Source organism: Miscanthus floridulus, chromosome 11 (genome assembly GCF_019320115.1).
Source record: "Miscanthus floridulus cultivar M001 chromosome 11, ASM1932011v1, whole genome shotgun sequence".
Lineage (NCBI taxonomy): Eukaryota > Viridiplantae > Streptophyta > Magnoliopsida > Poales > Poaceae > Miscanthus > Miscanthus floridulus.
The window spans coordinates 70,826,854-70,853,494 of NC_089590.1; the positions used below are offsets into that span (position 1 = coordinate 70,826,854).

Consider the following 26,641-nt stretch of genomic DNA (forward strand, 5'->3'; position numbering starts at 1 on the left):
AAAAACTCAACTACCAGAGGCGGCCATCCATATATACAATGTTCTTCATTGGAATGCCAGGCAATACCGAGCAATCGATGGCGTGGCGACAAAGCGGATGAGCTTCCAGACCATATGAAAACCATATCAGTCCCTTTCCAACAGGTCATCGGCTGCAGCTGCAACTCTTCGTGCGGCACAATTTTATTTTAGGTGAACGATCGATTGCCTACACATCGCTTCAGATAACTACTGCTGCGCGTCGGATTACTCAAATGTCTGACTAGATCTCAACTTGGCCAACCAATGATCTGATCAGATGACTAGACGGAGATTCTATAAACTTTTGCTAGTACTGTCTTGTTTGTTTCGCTATCTGGGACTACGTACAAATCTTGGTAAACAAATATGTATGTCGGGTCATCTCGACGCACCATAGTTGGTAACCAGGATCACTGGATCACCTTATTTAGCAAAGGTTTCCTCTTGACCAACCATGATGTGTTATTTTTAATGGCGAATATGATCGATCTATAGTGGCAGCCCCATTTGGAGAGAGGGGGGGCTCCACCTAACGGGAGCTAAAGCCGCACATCGATCAGCTAATGGCTAATGGCTAATCGCTCTGATGGGTGATTGCTCATCCACACCATTACCAACGAGGGAGCAGTAGCCGCAACTCGCAAAAATGGAAGCCGCATACCACCTGCACCGGCGCTATATTTTTCTCCGGGCGCCAGCGGCAATAATTGGGCATATCTTGAAGCTTACATCACCGATATCTTTTGCTTACGACGAGGGGGTGCAGCAGTGCAGACGAGCCCGAGCCCCACCCACCTCCCCGTCCTCCTCCTCCTCCTCTCCTAGCAGCCAGCCATCGTTAGCTTCGCCCAGCCACCAATAAGACCCCGGCGCTCGGCATCTCTTCGCTCGTGATTCACCCCCAGCCCCAGGCACCAGGCACCAGCAGCTCTTCCCCTCGATCGGCAGACAGACGAGGGAACAGAAGTGGCCGCGATCCGGCTGCCGGCTCGTGCCCGGCCTCCTTCTTTCAGCTTTCGCGCGCGGCGTGGACGAGGACGATGTGTGACCTTGGCATGGCGATGCGGGTGGAGAACAACGGGCGCCCCCATCAAGGTACGCCCGTGTCCGTTCCCCCCTCCCCCTTCCTCGTCTCGCTTCGGCGACCGTCCCCTTTTGCCCTGCCCGCTTCCGGTTTTTGCCTTTTCCTCGCTTCTGCTGCTACGGGCAGCGGCTCTATCTGCTGTGCGCGCGCGTGCATCTGCCCGGCCGGCCGTGTCGTCCCGTCAGATCATCGCACAGTTCGCGTGCATGATTGTGCACCGCTAGGCGCTAGCAGGGCGGGGTCGGGACGGGCGGGCCTCTTTTGACCGCGGCCTTCCGGGGCTTCCGGCATGCGGCATGGAGGAATCGCGCTCGTGCTGCCGTGCACGTCGGTCCCTTCCTGTTGTCTCGGCGACCTGTCGAGGGCGCTGTTCGCATGCATGGTCGCGCGGCACGCCCATGCCATGCCGGCCGGCTGGGCTTCGCATTACACTGTTGCCTGCCTACAGACTACAGCGACCGCGCGCGCTCGGGCCTCGGGCCCTCGAGGAACAGTTCGTCGACCGGTGCCTGTTCGCTGGATGATAAAAGATCGTGGATTATAAGTCAGAACAGTATTTTTTCTCGCATCAGTTAATCCATGATCGTTTCGGCCGAAACGATCAGGCTGCGGATCGTTCTATAGCTGCTGAGTCCTTACTCAGTTTGTTTCTAGCTGCTTTGGGTCGCGTCGTCGTCGTCACCCGTCATCAGTGAACTAAACTACTAAAGCCTGCGGTTAGTGATGAGAGGGGATAAACGTGTGGGTTGCGGTGAATGCAGTGACCTATTCAGCCACCAGCCGAGCAGGTACCTTGACCGAGAGAAACAAGCCAGCAGCAGCCTGTTAAGCAGAGAATGGCACCAGCTACGAGCTACCTCGGAGGGCCGAATGCCATTGTTAGCACAGCTATGGATGCCACAGCTGTTCACGGTCGGCGCTCTCCATGCATGATGCCCCCCGCTCCATACTGACTGGTCCGCCCGGTATCTGCATATGCATACCCATCTCGTCTTAGGAAAACTTACCTTTATTTCCCTTGATTCAATCTACTACCCCTACAGCTCGCTCGTGATTCATGTGGACCTTTACAGAGGAATAAGGCTCTATTTTAATCCACTTTTACTAATAATAGTTAAAATAAAAGTTACTAACTATTAGCTAGCTTATCCATGGTCGTTTGGATCACATCTTGCTAATAGATGGTTGAATAGTTGGTTAATGATCTACATGAACTACACCTCCATTTGCTAACAGTTAATAAATCTATTAACAGGCCTGTTTTGATCCTCACCTGCTGGTTTTAGCTGTTACTAAACAGGCTTTTTACATGGAAACGATTTATTTCAAATCTTGGTTTCTCAGCCAGTTTCTACAGCAGTTTATTTCTCGAAACGACTACTGTATATGCACAACTTAAATTTGTGAAGTTTTAGTAGATTTTGTTTTCGCAAAAGACAACACACACAACAGCAACATCCAAAACGCACAAGCCTGAACGACACGTCCAAGAAGCTGCCGACAATAGGAAAAAAAATAGAGACAGCCATTTGCCCATTTGGCACTTGCGTCGCACGGAATAGTAACGTGCCCATTACCGCTATCCAAGAGGCGTTGGATACCTGGTGGATCTTTGCCTCGGGCCGCCATGCGATGGGCCCATCATCCATGGCGGCAAGCGCAGCGGCAACAGCAAGGCCGTGACATCGCGGTGGGGGAATGGCTCGGCTCGAGTCCGTGCATGGTGCGTCACGCTGTGCCTATGCGACAAGTGCGTACAGTAGCAGCAAAAACCACGCGCGGATGAGGATGAGGATGAGGGAGGCCGCGGCGGGCCCACGGTGGCATTATGGGCCGGGGTGCAGTACAGCAGTACGTACACTGTGCACACAGCGCCAAGTCCACCCGCCGTCGTGCAGGTGGGGTCACCCACCTCCTGTGGAACACGATAGAGCGCCCTGACAAGCGATAGAGCGCGGGCCCACGCGCCGTGCCGGCTGACACGTCGGCGACGACTGCCCTGGCCCCGCCCGCAGGTTCACGGGTCATTTGATGCGGTCCGGTCCGCCGTCCGCAGCACTATGGTACGGGGTCCATATGTCAGTCCCCAGGGAGGAGGGCCGCTGGCCGGCCATCGCCATCGGCTCAAGCGAACTGTCACGTCGCGCCCGGGTCCGCTTTGCACCGTCGTGTCAGCAAAGAACATCCTTTCTTGCCTCGGAACGGTATCTTCTTGCCTCATCTCTAGTGGAGAAACAGTTCAGTTTTTGCAAACGGCTTGTTTATTTTTTGTATTTAAAATAAAATACGGAGGAAGCAAAAGACATTATAGCATTTAATGGAGATCCTGCTTGCGGATGATTACACTTTTTTTTGAAAAAAAAACAGTCCAACACATACACTGTTTTACATTGAATAAGATACTACTGCCTCCGTGACTAGAAGATTACAATTCTAGAACAATGTCATATTTTAATGCCTTAAATTTGTCTAATTATAAATAAAAAAGTATCCATGTTTATGATACTAAATAAACATCATCAGATTAATTACGAAATGTATTTTTATAATAAATTAATTTAAAGATATAACTGTCAATATTATTCACTAAAAACTTCGTCAAACATGACCCACTTTTCATGACATGCAAACCATAGTTGTATTCTTTTTAGGACGGAGGTGCTAGTATGTACTAGCAGCCCAAGATAAAAGAAAACTCTTTGCTTTCTTGGTCTGGTCTACTCCGTATCAGACTCCATGTATTTCTGTTGTGAACAAAACAATTTAACACAGCTAACTTCGTTACGATACTCATGACGGGGAATCCTGCATACCAGTTATATATAACTCCCACACACAAGTATACCAAACGCATACGCCCGTCTTGCATGAGGGTATGTATAGGCTGTGCCTCTTGATTGAAGCTTCGACGTGTACCAGCGCGCAACGCGACCACCTAAGAGTCACTACCAAAATGGTAGAGTTCTCCTAGTGTACTAAGTATTAATAAGAGCACTATCACCAGTCTAGCACATGGTAATCCTCTCTATGAGCCATTTGGTAGGAAAAAGCTCATACTAAACGTTGAATGTTAAATATTAGGAGAACCCCACGTCACTAAGAGAAATTGTAGATTCCGGTTGTGAGTGGTGTGACTATGTGATTATGTCCAGCATTATTACGTATAATTGTGTGTTTGGTTGAGAGCGAGATAGAGACTAAGGATCTGTAGTTAGGTGTTTATATGATCTAGTTTGGCTTACATTAGTTGAGTCAGTTTTCATTGGATCAGGCTTGACATATGCCATGGTTTAATGTTTGGTTGATTGTATCTTATTTGCTTGGCCGAGAAAAGATGTTGTTTGGTTGCGAAGATATGATGCATGAGGTAAAAATACTAAAGGTTATGATTATATTTTTTATTTTGTGTAATTATACTCCTAAGTCCTTATTTAGTTATTTTACCTTATTATGTCTTAAAATTCTTTAAAATACATTAATTTCACTTGAAATACATTGGTTTCGACCTGATATGGCTATGCCTACTATAGGATCAATGCCTCGGGCTGCCTATGCTAGGACCCAGACCCTAGACAAACAAAAGTCACAACCGAACTACTTAGAAAGTGCAAATAAAAGTTATGAAATTGCAAAAGATTATGAGATTCCTTTCTTCTTTCTCTGTCTTTCCGAATCAAACTCATGTATTTTCGTTTTCTCTATAAATGGAAATGGAGATGGCCTTCGAGTGGAAACAAAAAACATTGACCCAAGATAATTTCGGGATCCGCCGCTAGCTATATCCACGAATCAAACACACCCTAGTTGAAACAGCTATTGGAAGTGCACGGTAATATGAGCTATTATATTGGGGCCATTTCATTTCTTCTTCCTCAAAAACGGTGTCAATAATTCATCTGTTCTAAACTAAATCAACGTTTAAAGTTGTCTTAAGTCAAATTATTTTAAGTTTCACTAAAATTATAGAAAAAACATTAATATTTATTTCATCAGAATTAATATTTATTTCATCAAATTACTATCAATAGATACATCATGAAATATATTTTCATAATATACTTATTTGGTGTCTCTTATACTTCCTTACAATACGATCAAATTTAAAATAGCTTGATTTAAAGACGATTTTAAGAATTAATTTATTTTATGATGGCGGGAGTATATAGAATTTTCACTACATGCTATGCTAACTGCTAATAGGTTTTTAGAATCCGGTTATTGATGATCAAGCTCGTGGTGGTTCATATTTTTGTTTTTTCCGCTTTCATTGCAATCTAAAATGATCCTTTGTTTGGTGCACACGGTACTACTCGGGAGTAGCTTGTTAGTTGTCCTTCGCTCCTTTGTCTAAGGTTTGTTTGGCTATACTCTAATATGTTCCGATCTATATTTGGTTAGAGGGATTGAAATAGAAAAATATTTATTTATTTATTTTACCTTAATCGCTCTTAACTCATGTGCAGCAAAAAAAATCATAAAGTGTGTTTGTATCCTATACTGATAATTAATAGTCAGATGCTAAAAAGTACTCGTATTTGAGATCCCATTTAAGTCTCTATCTAATAAATTAGCTAGTATCTTAGCCATTACCGAACTAAAAAGTTGATAGATGGTCTTTTCTAACTATCAGAGCTAACAGTTAGCTAGATAGATCCAAACCGAGTCATAATCCTCCTCATTATAATTTCTTTCTGGCCATTACACAATTGACGATTTCATATGATTTTTGAACCATAAGGGTCACTTTTCACGTAAAAATCTCTAACTCCACTTAGGCACCTTGGCATAGGAGTCTGTGTGTCCTTAAATCGTGGATTTAGGGTCCGGTGACCTTGGGCGTTTGTCCGGGCTCTGGCGTTGAAGCACGCTGGAAAATTTGTCGCTTTACGTCTTGCCGGAAGGTTAAAAACACATAATGTCGTTGGCGTCTTGATCCTTACTCGGGCTCCATTCGAGCATTGAGTCCGCTATTGGCGTCCACTCAATAAACATAATTTCACCTTATAGATATAAGGGACAATTATATTTGATTTTCGAGTTGTCAAACCCATCGAGACACACTGGCATATGAGTGTGGGTGTCCAGCTGTGCACTATCATTAAACACAATTTCACACGATTTTAAGTAAACTTTAGGTTGGCTATCATCTTGTGGCAGGAGGTCAGCAAAGGCTATGCTCATGGAGATTAAGGATACTAGCCAGTACAGGTACTTGGCAGAAGGGTACCTCTCAAACCTCTAATGGTCGTCCAACTAGGTAGTGAGTAATTCGCCTTTGCAAACCAAAACCTCCGTTGGGAGCGCCGCCCGTGCATATAACCAATTGTTGTATGCTACATTCTTCTTAACTTATTATTAATCAAACCCGGGCAACCGGATCTTAAAAAACACGATTTTAGTAGCACCGTTCTGTGAAGATATCTTTCTCCTACTAGTGTTGCATATGCACTTCCTTTCTTTTTGCTCCCCAGCCGAAAAAAAGGTGCACTTCCTTTCTTTTTGCAATGGCACAGCCTTTGTTAATTTGTCTCATGAAACTATTATCTCAGTTTAATCGAACGAGAGTACCATAAAGTGTATGACAATCAAGGAAAACTATAGAAGTTTACGAGGCAAATGATCAATAAAAATGAAAAAATAACTCATTTAAAAAAGATTCTAAAGTCGTGAAGAAAATCAGCGAGGCTAGTCTGAAAATGCCATATGTGACAATGCCAGCAGGAAAGATGCTTGCTTGTTTCTTTTGAATAAGCTTCGTTTTCTTTTCTCATCGGGTGACCTTTTGTTCTCCTATATAAAAGGTGAAGAAGCATTGACAACTAGATTTAAAAGTCGCGACAAAAGCTTCATTTTCTTTGTTTTTATTGGGTAGCCTTTCTTTCCGTGAAAGATGAGAGGAATCATCATTTAAAAACAGGGCCTTCGAGAGACACAAACTGTCTTTATTTCATGACTCACCAATATATTTTTTCGTGAATGCTAAAGGCAAGTTGCTAATGCAGTGACAGCGAGTGGGTGTTCGTCGTTGTTAGACATATCGTCAACACTGAGGGTGTGTTTGGCGTAGCTCTCGGTGGCTCTGGCTCCTTCCCTATAGATGCACTGTGACGGAGCCGGTCGAAGCACCGAATACCTGGCTCCTTGGGCTCCTCTCTAGTGGCAGGCGGAGCCGGAGCCTATTTCACGCAGTGCATAGTGAAGCACAGGGGATGTACAGTACAAGTGCATGCAGAGCCGGAGCCGCAGAGAGCTGCGCCAAATACACCCTGAATTCATCGCTTTGCCACTAAGATCGTGGTGATAACGAAACGCAGCCCGTTAACATTTAGACTATCTCCAGCAGCATCACCTAAAATACAAGACTCATTCCATGTTTAGATAGCGTTACAGACAAAAGGTTTAATATCTATTTTTAATCTTCTCAGCAATAGGACCCAAAAGAGAATCCTTCCAGTAAATGAGTCTTCAGGAGAGAGGATACTCATATTTGGGTTGTGTCTCTGCTGTAACCCAAAACAAGTCTTGCATATAGGTATTCTGTTGGAGGCTGATACAGTACCATCCACGATCCATTTTAGATTTAGGTGGTCATCCATTCGAGACAGTCTTAGGCTATCTTCAACAACAACACCCAAAATACCAGACTTATTCATCCTTTGGGTAGCGCTATAGGCAAAAGGTTCAATACATATTTGACATCTTCTCCAACAAAAAGACCTAAAAGAGAATCCTTTCTGTAAATGGGTTTTTAGGAGAGAGGATGCCCATATTTAGGTTGTGCCTCTCAGACAACCCAAAATAGGTCTTCCATATAGGTACTATGTTATAGGCTGATTTTAGGTATCTTGCTATCCATTCTGGATTTAGGTCTTCGTATGGATTCCTTGTTGAAGACAGTCTTATAGCACCGATCTACACTCTCCTTTTGCACCGGACTGCCCCAGCAAATCTTTTCATTGTGCGTCCCGCCCCACCCCTGATGTGAACTCTGAAGCACGGAGACGAGGAAGAACTGTCTCGACCTTCCACCAAAACCAAGATACCAGGGACTGTGCACTGTGGCGTACGATCGACGACATGAAACCCGTTGTACCACTACGAGTCTATACGAGCACGATACGGCTCGTCGATTCTTGTAGCCCTATTCGCTTGGTTTATAAGTTATATTTTTTTAGTTAATAAACAATATTTTTCTTTTACAACAAATCAGAGTCATAGCTTATCAGCCAAGCGAACGGGTGCTAGATAGCAACACTGGCGCCACTACGAGTCTATACGAGCACGATACGGCTCGTCGATTCTTGTAGCCCTACGTGTGCGTCTGCGAGCGCCACCTACTCCTAGAGGCTAGGGCGTCGTTGCTGTGTTGTGTCTCACCATCCCGGCCAGCCGTAGCCTCTACCGAATCAACAGGGGCACAGGCTTTGGAGAAGGCCAGGCGTGCGGACGTGCCAGTGGTCGGTTGTGTCGTTCTGGTCGTGAGGCCCGAGGCAGCCCGCTGGGCACTGGCCTAGCCTGGACGCAAAAGTGCCCCGTTGCCACACTCAAAGAACGAGGGGTTAACTAGGACGCCATCTGTACGCGGGTCATGGCCTAGGCTAGTGTGGGATTGAAGGTCGCGACAAGTAAAATATGCTTGCTTCAGCTCGTTCAGCTTGTTCTGCAGCTGTTTCTTGTCGTATGTCACCCTGTTGCTGTTGCGAATGCTGGATACAAATTTGTTCACCCCAAGGTTGTTAGGCCTCTTTAGTTCCAATGCAATAGGTTTTTCTGTTTTATCACAAGTTCTAGAAAGGTCCTCACGGTGGTGTCATCCCAGTTAGCACATTACGTGAACATCTGTTGCCATGTTTACATTATAGGGTATGATAAACGTAGTACAGTCACCAACAAACAACAATTCTTGTCATCACAAATAAGAAAGTTAGGGTGAAAGAAATTATGACGTACCTTAGCAGAACGTTTGGCGTGTTTCAAATGATGGTTGTAGTGCTTGGCTTCAGGTGAAGAGCACGATGAAGTGGAGGACGCTGCCAGTGTGGGCAGCGTTGAGAAGATCTTGCGAGCGGTGCACTGAAAGAAACAAACAAAAAAACACCTTGTCAATGAAAATATATGTGCACAATGGGAAATCAAAGATACGAAAGTAGGTCCAAAAAATCGGCAACCCATTTCGTGTTTCGACATAAGTAATTGTCGTATCAAATTAGCATTAGAGACCATAGACACAAAAGCAGCAAGAAGAAAGCAGTAGAAGTTGCTCTCGTCGTTGAAATGATGTGAAGTGGTGGTGACAAGGTGAACCAGTACGAAATAGCAAAAAACAGGTCATAAGATTTTAAGGTTGACAAATCAAAACTTGAACAGACAAATATGAAGGTTTTCATCACTGCATAAAGTAATCAGAGTATGTAATGATGACATGCACCATTGCTAGCAATTAGCAAGCATTGCTAGCAATTAGCAAGCATTGCGCTGTATGTAAACTTTAGAAGGGATGCACCGAACAAGCCCTTAAGCATTGAAGGGTGTATAATCATCAGTAATATTCATAATATTATCAAACGGTCAACTTAAGCAAGAAGCACTGGTTCTGTTCTTTTTACCTTTTTCAAAGAAACAGGAGTATTTTGTTTGATTTTGAAGCGTATATAATAATCACTAATATCAAAGGATAAACTAAAGCAAAGTGTACTCCCCATCAATTGATCTGTTACAGTAGCAAATGGCAAGTGTCAGGCAATACAAGATTTACATAGGCACTGCTCATACTACCACAACCAAATTGAGAAATGGTACACTTAAAGAAAAGGGTCCACAACGAGTTTATGCATGTCGATCTAGGGAGGTGAGATGAACATGGGAGCTCGAATCCCCCGCGTACCCTCCCCCCACAGACAAACCCTAGAAAACAAAATGAAACCAAACTACAATTGAACCTATAACCGGAACATGAGTTATAAATTTGAGAGGGCAAAACCACATTTAGATCAAACCAAAAGTAGACCACCACACAAAACAAACAATGAATAAGAACAAAAGGGACGTGAGAGAACATAGGTCCACAAAACCTATGGACCCATGGACGGCTAGGGGTACGAATCCTAGGAGGCGAAGGAGGAGGAAAAGGACGGAAGGGGCATTGGGAAAGTGGCGGCGAGGCGCGGTACGGAGGCAATGAGTAGGGAGAATTGGGACGCAGGTTAACGAGAATGAACCTAGGTTAACCGGATCCGGCTAGGCGATAGGCGATTCAGGCGAGCTGAGATGCAGTGCTTTGCGGGCGGAAGACGATTCCGGGCTGCTGAGATGGAGGTCCGTGGGCGGCGGTCCTGACTCACTTGCAAAATGAGAACGTGGGGGTCAGATCCGGAGGGTGAGGGACGACGCTGGACGCGTAATCGGGTTTACCTGTCGTCGACGGACGGGCGTCGATGGCGGCGGGTTCGAGGAGGGATGCGGAGCAGACGGTCGGCACAGAAGGCTATCGACGGCGACGGTGCGCCCTCACGGCGTTGCGAGACGAGCAGGGACGGATCCACTTACGCCGGCCGAGGCAGGCACGGCGAAAGCGGAGGTCACGGCCGTCGCGATGGGTGCGGAGGTGAGAGGCTGAGCGACGCGCAAGCGGAACCCTAACGGCTATCGGAGGAACAGGATGACGGAAGGGAATGTGAAGTGGAGCGAGAATCGACTTGTACATCAGCCGTTCGGCTGGTGCTGGACCATCTAACGGCTAGGCTATCGAGCCCAACCAAAACCAGGCCAGCCATCCAATTAAGCACAGGCGAACGCAAACGAAAGGGCCCCGCCCGGCCAGGCCACACCCCGTACCGCGTACCGCGGGCTCCACACCGTCCCCGTCATCGGGCCGCGGGACTAGCAGCGCAACGGCTGGTCGCGCGCCCAGTACGGCCCTCGCAGCCGGGGCCCACAGCGTCCTATCCCCAAGTATCCATCCAGCGGGCAAGTTGCGCCAGGCGCTGTTTCGGCACCCCGACTCGCTGTGCGCTGGGCCCCGCGGCCAGTGGGATCACCGTGTCATCGCATGGGGACCGGACCATGGCCGGTGGGCCAGCGTTTTGAACAGTTTAACGGTGGCCCACGCACTGGCGCGTGCGCCTCGTATGCGGAACCGATCTGAGCCATGGATCCGGTAGGGTGGCCGTAGTAGTAGGCCTGTGCAGCTGTGCTCGTTGGACGTTGGGTGCGATAGCAAAAGCTACTACAGCAGGCTAATGGTTGTTGCGAGCATCGAGAGGCGCCCGTTTGACTCGTCCTCTTGCCTCTTAAGCATTGACAGCGACCCACCACCGGCGAACCACCGTGCCCACATGGCCAAATTAGGAGCATAGCAGTCGCCGTTGGCAACTCACGGTCATTGATGGATCCGTGATCGTTTGTTACTTTGCTTCACGCCGTACGCTCTGACGCATGTGCATCGGTGGCCGGTACGTATTTCACTCGGTCTGATGCTTCGGTATGGTCGCGTAGTGCGGACGGGACACGAGAGCGGGGGTGATCCAATCAGCAACCGAAACGTCTTTGGGCCCTGGGCAAAAACAGGGCGAGGAGGCCACGATAATCCACTTCTGACACCCGTCCCCCCCTGTCCTTTGCGCCTGGCCGCCTCGCCCCACGCCGTCAGTGGCATCCGTCCCACGTTCTCCCATCAGGACGGGTCACCGGGTCCACGGCGACGCGACCCGCCCCCGCGACCTGAGCCTGACCCTGGCACCCAGCCCTGCCGCTGCCTTGCCTGCCCCTCGCTTCGGCGGCAGATTTAATTTTTTACCATTATAACAAATAACACCTCCTCAAATAGCACTTTAACTGATCTCAATATATTTTCACCAGCACAGAGAAAAAACAGCTACAAATTTACCACTTTTGCTTGCGTGGCACACCAGCTCTTCACGCCAGCGTGGATTCGAGTCAACGGGGCGTGTGAAATGTCCATATTGCTCTTTTCCTCTCCACCCACATAGCTGGCATTTTCGCCCCATGCTCCTGGCGGCCGCGGCAACTCGGGCGCCCAGCGTTGGCCATGCTGATAGCCCCAGGCACCTACAGCGCGACACCTCATGCCCGGCGGCGGCGGCGCTCCGGCCAGGCGGTGGCGCGCTGTTGCCCGTGCCCTGGCACGGTGACGGTGCGCGCGCTCGCACCGTGCCTCGGCAGCTCGCGCCCTGGCGGTGCCCGCACTCGCAGCCCAGAACGCGGCAGCTTGTGCCCGGCGAGCTTCGGATCAGTGGCGGCCTCCGCACCGGCGCTTGAGCTCGTCCACGAACTCGTCGAAGCTGCGCCGCGACGAGCCACCGGGCGCCACGACAGCCTCGAGTGTGCCCCTCAGCTTCTTCACCTGCTCCCTGAGCTTGACGCCGTCTTCCCCGCCCATCACCCCTTCGATCCGCGCATTCACCTCGTCGGCGCGCACTGCGCCGCGGTCCCCAATGGACACGCCGGTGCGCCACTCCCGCACGACGAGGCGCCGGTTGGTGATCTGGTCCGTGAGCAACGGGAAGCACAGCATGGGCGCGCCCGCCCACGCGCTCTCCATGATGGAGTTCCAACCGCAGTGCGTGAGGAAGCCGCCGACGGCGGCGTGGGAGAGCACATCCACCTGGCAGCACCATAGGACCACGAACCCCCGCCCCGCCGCGGCGCCGGCAAACCCCTCGGATAGCGGGTCCGGGTCGTCGGAGCTGACGATGTCCGGGCGCATCACCCACAGAAAGCGGGCGCCGCTGGCCAGCACGCCGCCCGCGATCTCGTACAGCTCCTGCTTGGTCACGTGCGCGTAGCTGCCGAAGGAGATGTAGAGCACGGAGCCGGGCGGCTGCACGTCGAGCCACCGGGAGCAGTCGGACTCGGGCCACATGGACGTGGCCACGACGCTGCGTGCGAACCCCGCCGGGAAGGTTGGCGACCCCGTGGCAGTGGCAGAGCGCGAGCGCCTGCGCCACGATGGCGGCCGCCAGGGGCTCCGACACGGGCGCGCCGCGGCGGAGGCCCAACCACTCGAGCAGGTCTGGGCCCGTGCACAGGTCCATCACCGTGTGGGTCCACGCCTCGTCCTCGTACACCGCGTGCGTCTACACCACGCCGGGGTTGCCCGCGCCGGCGAGCTACGCCAGCTTCAGCTCTAGCTCCGTGGACGTGCACATCGGCAACGACAGGGTCGCGGTGGTTCCCGGCGGCGCGGGTTCAGGCGAGCATGCGCCATGGCAAGGTGGCTAAGCAGCGAAGCTGGAGGCGCGCTCGGCTCTGCCCGCAAGCGCGTGCAGCATAGGGAATGGCGGTGGCCGAGCTCGAGTCTCGCGGCCATGGCAGCCGGTGCGCACGCGATCGGCTGGCTACGCGCGCACGTGGTGGCAGCGGCGACGACCCGACTCCGGGGCTGCTCCGGCGGTCTCCGGCTCGGGCGAGGTGCGCCGAGCGGAGAGGAGGACGAGGCGAACGCGGTGGTGCACGAGGTTGGGGTGGAGATGGCGCGGATACGGGCCATGGCCATGGCGACTGTGCGTTCGAGCAGAGAGAGCAGGGGTAGAAGAGACATTTGACGTCCGTACGCTGACTTGGATCCCTGCTGACGCGAGGATTGACGTGCCCCGTCCAAGCAGGTCGATCCAGCCCCAGGCGCCGGAAATCGACGGCTGGGATAGCTGCCTGGCCCATGCGTCGTTTTCATGTACCGATCCAAACAAGCCCTAGGTCTCCCCGCTTCGGCGCTTTCTCCAACGAGCCGCACCCGCTGCCGCTAAATTAACCACAAGTCCACAAGCGGCCGTCGCCTTCCCCCTTCCCTCCTAAAAAAAAGGCGGTGAGGTGGTGGTCGTGGGCACGCAGTGGAGCACCCAGCACAGCAGCAGCGCTGCGGCAGTAGAGAGCGCCATTAGTGGAGTTGGGAGCTTAGCATTCCCGCTCCGTTCCCATCCCTCGCGCAGCCGTCTGCCGAGCCTGCTCAGGTATCGCTCCCTCCTGTAATCCGCTAGATCTGCTGCTTTTCGCCTGCTGCCTCGGTGCGGGGTGTGTGACTTTAGCTTTCGATCGTTTCCGGGTTGGGTTGCTTTGTTGCGGCGGTGTTGGTGCTCGACAATGAACGAGCTCGAGAGGGCGCTCGTGGATTTTGTGGGGTCTGTCGTTTGATTTGTCCGGTTCTAGCTGGTTGTGAGCTGATCCAATGAGAGCTTGACGATTTGCGACTGTTTTTGTGATCATTTTAGCTTGTCGATCTACGCTAAGCGGTTAATGTGGGACGGGAGGTTTAATTGCTTTGTGAGATAAGGAACATCTGTTCTTTCAGGTGTCCAGTGCTCATATTCGGGTGAACTGATTACTTCGTTAAAGCCTCAGCATATATATCTAAAAAATACGGATATAGCCGTACCTTCCTCTACTGGCTACATGCTTGTATGGTTATTTGCCTCTACGTTAGGGTAAACGGTTCACTCCGTTTATGTGTATTTTCCCTGCTGTACCTTGGTATCCATCTCTGGTTATTTTGGGTTTAGGGTGCTATTTGTTGTTGTTGTTGTCTTTGTATCTGGCTGACAAACGAGGGTTCTTTTTTAGTTCATCACATTGTGATGAGTCTAATCGCAGCCTCGGCTATGATTGCGGATTTGTTCTAGGCATAGTTTATGCCTAATGCTTGATGTTCTCACTTAGCGTGAACTCTTGAACTTGATTACAAGTGCAAGCATAGAGTATGCAATTTCCTACACTCAAGGATGCAGCACGGCATTGTGAAAAAAATCATGTTCCTTCAATGGTTACCAAAGTGTTTGATGTTATCTTTATGGTGACCAAAGTTAGCATTCAAGATGTTTGATGTTATCTCAAGGCATTGGCATTGTTTTTTTTTTGGAGGAAAACAGGAGGGTACAAGCCCCTACTGTGCTTTTATTAATGGATAGTAAAAGTTTACAACAAGCATCACAAAACAAAAAAAGTTACAAAAAAAATCAGAGCAATTACACATAATCTTCTAGCCATTGACTAATATGAGGTTCATAAGACTTCTGTGCTCTAAGAATAACTTGAGCAACATCATTCCTGAAGTGTCTTTTTACATTGGAGATAGCCGGCTGAACATTTTGAAAATTGCATCATTTCTGACTGACCAAATAGCCCATCTCAAGGCATTGGCATTGTATTGAGCAGTGATGGCTAGAAAAGGTCCCTGCTAAAACAAACTTTAAAAAGGCCACATAAGGCAGGCCTTTAGCAGTAGGATACTGATCATTTTGTTTGTATAGATGAAATAGGTATCTTCTAGCAACTTCAGCGCTACATATTTCTCATTCATACATTTCTTCTGGTATTCTTTTGAATGAAAATACTAGTATAATTCTTTTTTTACTATTATAGAAAGGGTGACTGGTTGATTTTGTTTACTTCTTGTCTGTATATATATTCTAGGATATTGTTATTAAATGAATAAAATAATGGATATCTAGAGGACACCTATGCAGCCCTTCTTTTCTGATGTGCTCTTTCTCACATTTTCCTAACCTTCTACTTGGCCTCTTTTGGTTTAAATAGAAGTTTGCAGCCAACCACAGAAGCGGTGAAATAATAATCAAAATGAAGGAAGCTTAAATTCAATAAAAACATAATAAGTCTTGTTTCCTAATACTTGTGAGATAGCATTCCCTTTCTTCTATGCCTACATGGTTTTTCTTGTTCACTGTCTTCTGGTACTTGGTCTGTTTTCTCACGGGAATAGTTTCTATCATGCTGTCAAGTTGTAATTCAGAAATTTTCTATTTATTATTTTAGCAATTCCTTGATGAAGCTGATCTTCTTTTTGTATTACATCATTTGCAGTTTATTTACTTTCTAAGCTGCTTCAGTTCTCATTATACAACCTTCTGTTTCTATTTTTTAACAAATACGCAGTTAAACAGTTTTCTTCATGTTAAGTTTTGATAAATTATATTTTTACAATCTCAGTCTTGATGTATTCCTGTCATGCCAGTGCCCATCATGGCGAGGAAGAAGAGAACTGGCCCAGGCGGCTCTGGAGAAACTTCTGGAGAGTCTTCAGGAGGTTCTGGACAAGGTTCTTCACAGCGGCCTGAGCGAACTCAACAACCTGGGGGAGGACGTGGCTGGGTGCCTCAACAGGGTGGCCGTGGTGGCGGGCAACACCAGGGTCGTGGTGGACATTATCAGGGCCGTGGAGGACCAGGGCCACATCACCCTGGTGGTGGGCCACCTGAGTATCACCTGCGTGAATACCAGGGACGTGGTGGTGAATATCAGGGACGAGGTGGTGAGTACCAGGGACGTGGTGGCGCCCGCTCCAGAGGTGGAATGCCACAGCCATACTATGGTGGGCATAGGGGAGGTAATGTTGGACGAAATGTTCCTCCTGGTCCATCTAGAACAGTTCCCGAGCTGCACCAAGCCCCTTATGTCCAGTATCAAGCCCCGGTGGTTTCACCATCCCCATCGGGACCTGGCTCATCCTCACAGCCTGTGGCAGAGGGGAGCTCTGGACAAGTCCAGCAACAGTTTCAGCAACTTGCCATTCGTGGTCAGACTTCCACGAGCCAAGAAATTCAAGTGGCACCTGCATCAAGCAAATCGGTCCGATTCCCGTTGCGCCCTGGCAAGGGCACTTATGGGGACAGGTGCATTGTGAAGGCAAATCATTTTTTTGCTGAGCTTCCTGACAAAGACCTTCACCAATATGATGTAAGCTCCTCGTAGGGAATAATTTCATGTCAGTTTTTTTATGTTGTTATTTCTGTTCACCAATCGTTTGTCATCAGGTATCTATAACACCTGAGGTTACTTCACGTGGCGTTAATCGTGCTGTCATGGGAGAGCTTGTAACACTATATAGAAACTCCCATTTGGGTGGGCGTCTACCTGCGTACGATGGAAGAAAGAGCCTTTATACCGCTGGACCATTGCCATTTACTTCTATGACATTTGAAATTACCTTGCAAGATGAGGAAGATAGTCTTGGCGGTGGCCAAGGTGGACAAAGGTATGTCATTATGCTGTGTCTGTATTTAGAACATATGCAACATTTCATGCTGACTGCTGTAATCCTTTCTGTTCAAGGCGTGAGAGAGTATTTAGGGTGGTGATCAAATTTGCGGCCCGTGCTGATCTTCACCATCTGGCTATGTTTCTAGCTGGAAGGCAAGCAGATGCTCCTCAAGAAGCTCTTCAAGTGCTTGACATTGTACTACGTGAATTGCCTACTGCGAGGTGATCTTGAGCTAATTGTATTTATTAGTTACTTTTTCCATGGCAAAAGTCAAAGTCTTCATTGCCTTACATTTTTCTTGTGCAGGTATTCTCCTGTTGGTAGGTCATTTTATTCTCCCAACTTAGGGAGACGCCAGCAACTTGGTGAGGGTTTGGAAAGTTGGCGTGGTTTTTACCAAAGCATAAGGCCGACACAGATGGGCCTTTCACTGAATATTGGTTAGATACTGTCACTTCAACCTTTTTGTTTCATTGTTTATCTTTCAGTTGCCACAGATGATCCATGGCGTATTGTAACTAAATTCTAATTCTATGGACTCCCAGTGTAGTTTATGGAATCAGTATTGGTCTTTTCTTAGCCTTTGATTTGTGCTCTTGCAGATATGTCCTCTACTGCATTTATCGAGCCTCTCCCTGTGATCGATTTTGTTGCTCAGCTTCTTAACAGAGATATCTCAGTTAGACCATTGTCTGATTCTGATCGCGTGAAGGTTTGAATCATTACCTTACCTATTTGATAGCAACTTTAGTTTATGCTAGTTCGTGCTGAGTTACTGTTGTGTTTGTTCCTCTGTAGATCAAAAAAGCCCTAAGAGGTGTGAAGGTCGAGGTGACTCACAGGGGAAACATGCGCAGAAAATATCGCATTTCTGGCCTCACCTCACAAGCAACAAGAGAGCTATCGTATGTGTGTCTTCCATTGCTGGTATGAGCTAATAGCTTAAAGAATAATGCAGTGACATGGTTTTTGGTTTCTTTGGGATAGATTCCCTGTTGATGATCGTGGTACTGTGAAGACTGTGGTCCAATACTTCATGGAGACTTATGGTTTTAGTATCCAGCACACCACTTTACCGTGCTTGCAAGTGGGCAATCAACAAAGACCAAATTATCTGCCAATGGAGGTTAGTGTCTTCGACTGTCTCCATTGAACTTGGATTTGTTATATTGTGCTTATCAATTTGAATGGTCTCTGAATGCTACATCCAGCTTCAGTATTATGCTTATGGCTTTGAAATGTGAAATTTCAGGTTTGCAAGATAGTTGAAGGACAGCGCTACTCAAAGCGACTCAATGAGAAGCAAATCACTGCTCTACTGAAAGTGACCTGCCAACGCCCTCAAGAGCGTGAGCTGGACATCTTACAGGTGTCTGTTTATCGAATGTTTCTGTATGAGTTATTTCATCAGTGTATATGATAGGACTAGATGCCCTACCGGTGTTACTGCGTAGGTTATAGGGGTGGAAGAGAGGAGGACGTGGTCTGTACTCTCGACGCCGGCGAGGGGCCGTGGCGGCGAGAACGCGGCGGCTGCTGCTGCAGCCCTAGAATTCCCGCGGCGCTACAGTAGCGGCGGCACTGTTCACGCGAGACACAGCAGGAGGCGGCTAGGGTTAGGAAATCCCGGCTCCCTTCAGGAAGCCGGAAACAATTCTTGTTTCTGCTTAATTATAACTGATACAGAGTTCTCTTTTTATAGAGATGACTGACGCCCCTAAGGAAATATCCTAACCGAATCAATCTAACATATCTCTTTCCTAACAAACCAAACCAATCTAATCTTCATGTGCTACAGTACCGCATGCTACAGTACCGCGTGGCCCCTGGGCTGGCTCCGCTTGCCATAACATGGGCCTACGCCTTGTATAATGGGTGTCGGTCATAACATCTCTCCCCGCCTGCGCAAACAGCTCGTCCTCGAGCTGGAAGGCAGGGTAGAGGGTGCGGAACTCGTCGACGAGGGACTGTGCCGTGCGGTGGGAGCCCTGTGGGCTCGTCGAAGACTGCGCTCTGCTGCTGCAGCAACAAGTCCATCAGCGGCTGCTGGACGTCGGCGGAGAGTGCAGCGAGGTGCTGCTGTGGAGCCGCCGCGTCGAGGCTGCGCACGCCCTGCCAAAGGACGCGTCTACCCTCACGCCAGAAGGACAGCGTCATGGCCTCGAAATCCCACAAGATGGGACCCAAGGTGCGTAGGTAGTCGACGCCGAGGATGAAGTCGAAACAGCCCAAGTCCAATCCGACGCACGTGATGGAAAAGGACTCCGAGCCGATGCGGATGGGCACGTGGCGAGCAATGCCCTCGCAAGTGAGCCGGTCGCCGTCGGCCACGGTGACACGGAGCTGCTCACCGCCCGTCGGGGCGAGCCATAGGCGGCGCATCGTCGCGCCATGGAGGAAGTTGTGCGTGGAGCCGGTGTCGAGTAGCGCCAACAACCGCTCCCCTTTAACCATCACCGGGAGTAGCATCGTATTGTCCGTGCGCATCCCTGCGAGTGCGTGTAGAGAGACCACGAAAGCATTAGCGGCCGCAGGCTCTTGGGCGTCTGGAGCCGCGGGGTTGGCGACGTCATCCATCGCCGCGGCATCCCCCAGCCCGTCATCGATGTAGTCGTCCGATTCGAGGTAGAAGAGCCGTGGGCACACGTGGCCGCGGACATAGGGCTCATCACAGTTGAAGCAAAGCCCTTGTCGACGCCGCTCCAGTTGCTCGTCCGGCGTGAGGCGGTGGAACTGGCGCACCGGGGGCGCCCCGTTCGCCGCTGCTGGTCCGCCCCCTGGGGGCATAGGGGCTCCAGCTGGAGGAGCACCCGCGCCTGGCACGCGCGGGGGAAGGCCAGGCCGCTCAGGAGGTCTGGCGCCCTGCTGTAGAGGCGCTGGAGGCATGGCCGCCGCGCGACGCTCGAATGCCCGGGCCAAATACATGGTGGTCTGAAGGTCGGGTGGATCCCGCATCTCGACGTCGACCTTGATGTGCTCCGGGAGGCCACCCATGAACAGTTCCGCCTTCTGGCGAGGATTGAGGTCGCGAGCATGGCAGAGCACGGCATTATAGCGGTCCGAATACTCCTGGACCGATGACTAGAAGGGTAGCCGGGCGAGCTCGGCCAGCCACGTGCCGTGCGTTGGGGGGCCGAAACGGGGCTGGCACAGGTCGCGGAAGCGTTCCCAGGTCGGCATGCCTTCATCTTGTTCCAGCGCATAGTACCAAGTTTGAGCAGCGCCGCGAAGGTGGTACGAAGCTAGCCATGTGCTCCGTCCCTCTATAGACGATGCCGTTGGTCGGGGGCGGCTGGTGTGCCCCGGAGGACGCCGTGACCGTGGCTGCCGACGGTGTAGGGGTCGTGGCCATTGTGTAGATGGGCGGAGTCGTCGAGCCCATCGCCCACGACGGGATGGGAGACGGCGAGGCCGGCCACCGCAGCAAGTGGAGGGGCACCCTCGTCCCGCTGGTCTGGGGCATGCCGTAGGGGAAGATCGCCTGCGGCTGCGACAGCTGTGGAGGTGGTGGTGGTGCCAGCTGTTGTGGAGGGGGAGGTGGTGGGATGAGGGCGGCCAGGGTCGCCTGCATGGCCGCCATGCTGCGGGCAATCGCAGCCACGTCGGTGGCCAAAGATTCCAACATCAGAGGCGCTCCCGAGGATGCGGACGACAACCCCGACGCGGCCGAGGCGCTGGCGCTGATGGCAGGGACAGGGAGGCGGAGGTGGACGGCGACTGCGTGGATGTGGATGGAGGACCTGACATCTCTGATACCAGGCTGATAGGACTAGATGCCCTACCGGTGTTACTTCGTAGGTTATAGGGGTGGAAGAGAGGAGGACGTGGTGTGTACTCTCGACGCCGGCGAGGGGCCATGGCGGCGAGAACGCGGCGGCTGCTGCTGCAGACCTATAATTCCCACGGGGCTACAGTAACGGCGGCACTGTTCACGCGAGACACAGCAGGAGGCGGCTAGGGTTAGGAAATCCCGGCTCCCTTCAGGAAGCCGGAAACAATTCTTGTTTCTGCTTGATTATAACTGATACAGGGTTCTCTTTTTATAGAGATGACTGACTTGACCCCTAAGGAAATATCCTAACCGAATCAATCTAACATATCTCTTTCCTAACAAACCAATCTAATCTTCATGTGCTACAGTACCACGTGGTACAGTACCGCGTGGCCCCTGGGCTGGCTCCACTTGCCATAACATGGGCCTACGCCTTGTATAATGGGTGCCGGTCATAACAGTATACATCTTATGAATTCAAATGTTTAACTATGTTTAGTTTATAGCCTGTGGTTAGCAGTTTTCAAGCCTTTTAGCTTTGGAAGCCCTGTTTACACATTTGCCTGTGCATTCTTCAGGGTTTAGGTGCACTCTTGTCTTTTGTTAACATGATTATACATTTGCCTGTGCATCTAAAATGATCTCTGGCTCTCTGGAATTGGTAACAGGGTATCTGCAACAGTTGTTAATTATTAAAATGTTTGTGTAAATTGTATTGTTCTGATAAATAGTGCCATCTGTTTTTTCAGAATACTGTGTAAGTGTGTAATGTTTAAACATAATATGGTACAGAGGTTTTATTGGTTTTGTACTTACCAAAGTCGGTCAGCTGAATTTATGATTCTGACTTAGTTCCTTATTTTGTGTTTTATCAGACTGTGCATCACAATGCATACTATGAAGACCCATATGCACAGGAATTTGGTATAAGAATTGATGAACGTCTTGCAGCAGTTGAAGCTCGCGTTCTGCCACCACCAAGGGTAAGTTAACAAACATGACTTCTAACAACATCTTGGCGTTTTGTTTTCCATATTTGCGCATATGCTGCATGGCTGCTGACATGGAATTTGTGCATTTTGTAATTAGCTTAAATACCATGATAGTGGCCGAGAGAAGGATGTTTTGCCCAGAGTTGGCCAATGGAACATGATGAATAAGGTATGCCTGTGTCCTGAGAAATCTAGATAAAGTTGCTCTTCCTGTGATTTTTTCGAACGTAATTAATTTTCTTATATGGTAACATTAAGTGAGGACCATCCAAATTAAATAAGTACTATATTTTGCAGAAAAAGAAAAATAAAGCAGAAAGTTAACCTAGCAACTGGGAGAGTAGCTGCCTCAGCAAATAAGTTTGTTTGTCCAAGTTACATAGTCATAGCTATTACTGAGTTTATTGTTTCGTGGTACTTAATTTCCTCTTTTTTTTTTGTTAGGCATCGCTTTTTGCTATCTCCTTACCTCAAAATTCTAGGATCTACCTAGCTTGCCATGGAATTTTTTTGGGAGGGATTGATTTTGCATTATGTACTCAGAATCTATCAATAAGCCCACAAAAAAAGTTCTATCAAGAACCTCTGAACTATCTGGGGTGTCTTTCTGTTTTCCCCTTTTACTCTTGTAGTTTGCAACCATCTTTTATGCTATACATTTGGATTATGATTTGACATTGCTGTAATCTAGACAGGGGCGAAGCTAAAACAGAATTTATGGTGGTGCACACAAGTATAACCTTGTAGTAACATCGCCATTCCAAGCTCATTAACAAGGTCAAAATAGGTTACCTAATACTACACATTTTTTCAATCAATGGTGCCAGTGCACCACCGTAGATGAACTTGGTGTCGCCCCTGAATCTAAATGCACTGTTTTCTACGTTTAGCTTGCATTCTGTCTGCATGCTCCCTTTTTGTTGATTAATTTAATAATCTCATGAGTCATAACTTTCTTGTCTATTCTTCTTTGGCTGCTTTCTTTTTCTGGGTAGAAAATGGTTAATGGTGGCAGAGTCAGCAACTGGGCATGTATTAACTTCTCTCGGAACGTGCAAGATAGTGCTGCTAGGGGTTTCTGTCATGAGCTTGCAGTCATGTGCCAAATATCAGGAATGGTAAGTCTTTTTCCTTCAATTATCATTTGTGTGCAATATCCTTTGGCTATTTTTGTTATTTACTCTACGTATTCTACTCTCCCTTTAGGATTTTGCTCTTGAGCCTGTGCTGCCTCCAGTAACTGCAAGGCCTGAACATGTTGAAAGAGCGTTAAAGGCACGTTATCAAGATGCAATGAACATACTGAGGCCACAGGGCAGGGAACTCGATCTGCTGATTGTAGTACTGCCTGACAATAATGGTTCTCTTTATGGTAATGTTCTCTTCCAAAACACACTTAAACATTGTCTGCTGAATACATTTGTTCATCAACATTCTTTTCATTTCTCAGGGGATCTCAAAAGGATCTGTGAGACTGATCTTGGATTGGTCTCTCAGTGTTGTCTGACTAAACATGTTTTTAAGATGAGCAAGCAGTATCTTGCAAATGTTGCACTCAAAATAAATGTTAAGGTAAAATCTCTCCACACTTCCATCCTTAAGTGACTCCTGAATTGTTAGTTTTCTCACAGTTTTCCTACCTTTTCAGGTTGGGGGAAGGAATACTGTACTTGTAGATGCTTTGACAAGGAGAATACCCCTTGTCAGTGACAGACCGACCATAATATTTGGTGCTGATGTTACCCATCCACATCCTGGAGAAGATTCCAGTCCTTCCATTGCAGCTGTAAGTGCAATACTTGTTGCAATTATAACAGGCCAGAAGTTCACATAGTCTAACCTGGAAGTTTCACATTTTAAATTGTTACTATATTGTTCCCTTCCTAGGTTGTTGCTTCGCAAGACTGGCCTGAGGTCACCAAATATGCTGGACTAGTGAGTGCCCAAGCCCATCGCCAGGAGCTTATACAGGATCTTTTCAAAGTATGGCAAGACCCGCAGAGAAGGACAGTAACTGGTGGCATGATAAAGTATGATCTGAATTGAGATGATGAGATTTATTCACAGTTCTCCATCTTTGGATTCTGCTTTATGCTTAGATTCTTTTTATTGCAGGGAACTTCTCATTTCTTTCAAGAGGGCAACTGGACAGAAGCCCCAAAGGATCATATTCTACAGGTTATTATCCTTGATCGGTCAACTTTACTCATCCGTTTCTCAATATACTAAGCAGTTTTGAATTTCAGGGATGGTGTCAGTGAGGGACAGTTCTATCAAGTATTGTTGTATGAACTTGATGCCATCAGAAAGGTACATGTAATTACATAGCATTGGATTGATGTTGCTCATCATCTTTTCTTGACTATCCTCTCGCTACCATGGAAATAGGCCTGTGCATCCCTGGAGCCCAATTACCAGCCTCCAGTTACTTTTGTCGTGGTCCAGAAGCGACATCACACTAGGCTGTTTGCTAATAACCACAATGACCAGCGTACAGTTGATAGAAGTGGAAACATACTGCCTGGTTAGTTCTTGGTGCTCTCCATCTTTTTGGGCTTAGCATGTCTAATTTGGATCTGACCAGATACTGTCTTTTCATCTGAATTTAGGCACCGTGGTTGATTCAAAGATTTGCCATCCTACTGAATTTGATTTCTACCTGTGTAGCCATGCTGGCATTCAGGTTGCTTTCTTTTTTTCATTCTCCTTTTCAAGTCACCCCTCGATGGAATGGGCTGATTACTGACTTCAAGTTCACATCCATCAGGGAACAAGCCGGCCTGCTCATTACCATGTCCTGTGGGATGAGAACAAGTTTACAGCTGATGAGCTGCAGACTCTGACAAACAACCTGTGCTACACGTAATACATCTACTACTCCCATCAATCCATTATTTCCCGTTCACTCTTGAACTGCCTGTTAAACATTGTTTCCACTTTTTGCAGGTACGCTAGGTGCACCCGCTCCGTGTCAATTGGTAATCCCAGCTTGAGAACATTACTTCAGTCTCTTGTCTACTCTGGCAACCCAATGTGGTGCTAGTCCATAAAACAAATTGTTGACCGTTGCTTGATTGCTTGCAGTGCCCCCGGCATACTATGCTCATCTGGCAGCCTTCCGAGCTCGCTTCTACATGGAGCCGGATACCTCTGACAGTGGGTCAATGGCGAGTGGCGCTCGTGGCCCTCTGCCAGGTGGTGCACGCAGCATCAGAGGGCCGGGGAGTGTTGCGGTCAGGCCCCTACCCGCTCTCAAGGAAAACGTGAAGCGTGTCATGTTTTACTGCTGAGACGATGGGGCTGTCTTCACCAAGGAATATCCTGGAGTATTCCTTGTATCTGCACTGTTTCGGTGATGCTATCTGACACCGAATTTATGCACTAAGACTTCCAGTGATCTGGGGATTTTAAGTATGCTTGTTTTGTATTCGTAATGTTGTGACGCCGCAGTTCGAGGAGCTTTAGTACTGTGTGATGTGTAAACTAATTGTTGTATTGTATGTTGTAACCAGCCACTCTTAGTGTATGTTATGACGAACCTAATTGTTTGTGTTGCTTTGATTGTGCGATGATCATGGCAGCTAGTTCCTTGAGTAGTTTAGTTATCGTGCTATAGTCGTACCTAACGTAGCCTGGCTGTGCGGTGAACGCGGCACGCGAGAATGTGTGCTGAACCTGGATGCTATGGTTTAGAATGGACGGGGTCAGTTGCAATACTTAGAAAGAAACCGTGATCAGTTCCAGCACTACCACCGTGGCACCCTTCACGAGCCTAGGCAGGAGCTCGGAGTGTCAGGGCCTCAGCCAAGCCACGTTCATCTGAGCAAGTCCCAGGAGAGTTCCGGTTTGGATTCAGAAATCAGAAGCCAAGCTGCGATGTCCGATCCCGCATCAAAAGCATCAATGCTCGTGAACCTGCTGCCAGTTTGCCAGCTCTTGCTCGCTGACCAGTTTGCATTGTGAATCTCCGGACCCGGACGTGCTGATCTCTGCACATCAGAAAGGTTGGGCTGCACTCTGGACTTGATTGTACCCTGCTTTCGTCGTGTTTAGTTTCAGGAAGTTGGATTTTGGGCTACTGTAGCGCTATTTGACAATTAGTGTTCAAACATGGACTAATTAGGCTTAAAACGTTCGTCTCGCAATTTTCCACCAAACTGTCTAATTAGTTTTTTTTCGTCTACATTTATTGCTCCATGCACGGGCCGCAAACATTCGATGTGATGACTACTGTAGCACTTTTTAGGATTTTGGGTTGGAACTAAACATGGGCTTTCTTTTAAGCAGGGTGCTGGCTGCTTTTCACGTGCCGAATCTACCATGGCCCGTTTGAGCAGGGTACTGGCTGCTTTTCACGTGCCGAATGTACCAAGGCCCGTTGTTCTCAGTTGGGCTGGGCTCTGTGCTATCACATCGGTACTCCGGGGCTGCACGGTCGTGCAACAGTGAAATTAAAAAAAAAACCAAAAAGGAGCGACAGCACGGTCGTCCATTGGACCATTGCAACGGCTGTTGTATCTGAACAACCGACCGAATCTGATAGCTGCACAGCGGACCTGACTTCTGTGGTACTACACGCTACGGCACTTCAGCTCATGATCTAGTCTAGCCACCAACCAGCAACGTACGTACGTCCTGGACCGACGAGAGCACCAATGCTTTGTTTGAGCTCGCATGGCACATTTCTCTCTGTACCTTTTTTTTTTCTGTAGCTTCCGTTTGCTTGACTGTACCCCACACAGAAGACAGAAGAAATGAACCCA

The 26,641-nt window shown here is 48.6% G+C and overlaps 2 protein-coding genes across 3 annotated transcripts; one reads left to right on the forward strand and one right to left on the reverse strand.

The window, feature by feature from the left end:
* The first annotated feature begins 775 nt into the window (after positions 1-775).
* On the forward strand, positions 776-25,432 carry LOC136491166 (protein argonaute 1B). 2 transcript variants are annotated; one of them, XM_066487398.1, is made up of 23 exons: positions 776-1,116; positions 16,089-16,810; positions 16,888-17,108; positions 17,186-17,335; positions 17,421-17,554; positions 17,717-17,826; positions 17,913-18,019; positions 18,102-18,240; positions 18,367-18,483; positions 21,762-21,869; positions 21,976-22,047; positions 22,874-22,996; positions 23,085-23,250; positions 23,329-23,450; positions 23,527-23,664; positions 23,766-23,908; positions 23,994-24,056; positions 24,125-24,188; positions 24,267-24,402; positions 24,488-24,561; positions 24,646-24,740; positions 24,825-24,856; positions 24,963-25,432. In XM_066487398.1, exons 1-23 carry the CDS (start codon positions 1,062-1,064, stop codon positions 25,166-25,168), a joined length of 3,297 nt encoding a protein of 1,098 aa, XP_066343495.1. In that variant the 5' UTR covers positions 776-1,061; the 3' UTR covers positions 25,169-25,432. The 2 variants fall into 2 exon arrangements, with proteins under 2 accessions (XP_066343495.1, XP_066343496.1); XM_066487399.1 differs by lacking the exon at positions 776-1,116 and adding an exon at positions 13,872-14,073.
* LOC136491167 (uncharacterized) lies at positions 18,923-20,366 on the reverse strand. The gene has a single exon (XM_066487401.1). The coding sequence runs from the start codon at positions 20,106-20,108 to the stop codon at positions 18,972-18,974; it is 1,137 nt and encodes a 378-aa protein (XP_066343498.1). The 5' UTR covers positions 20,109-20,366; the 3' UTR covers positions 18,923-18,971.
* Positions 25,433-26,641: the final 1,209 nt, after the last annotated feature.

Bases quoted from the DNA above. Each gene is read 5' to 3' on its own strand.
- LOC136491166 (XM_066487398.1), top strand. From the start codon at position 1,062: ATGTGTGACCTTGGCATGGCGATGCGGGTGGAGAACAACGGGCGCCCC. The intron at 17,827-17,912 runs GTTTGAATCATT...GTTCCTCTGTAG, and splicing joins CTGATTCTGATCGCGTGAAG to ATCAAAAAAGCCCTAAGAGG. The intron at 24,057-24,124 runs GTTATTATCCTT...TTTGAATTTCAG, and splicing joins CAAAGGATCATATTCTACAG to GGATGGTGTCAGTGAGGGAC.
- LOC136491167 (XM_066487401.1), bottom strand. From the start codon at position 20,108: ATGGGTGGCCTCCCGGAGCACATCAAGGTCGACGTCGAGATGCGGGAT.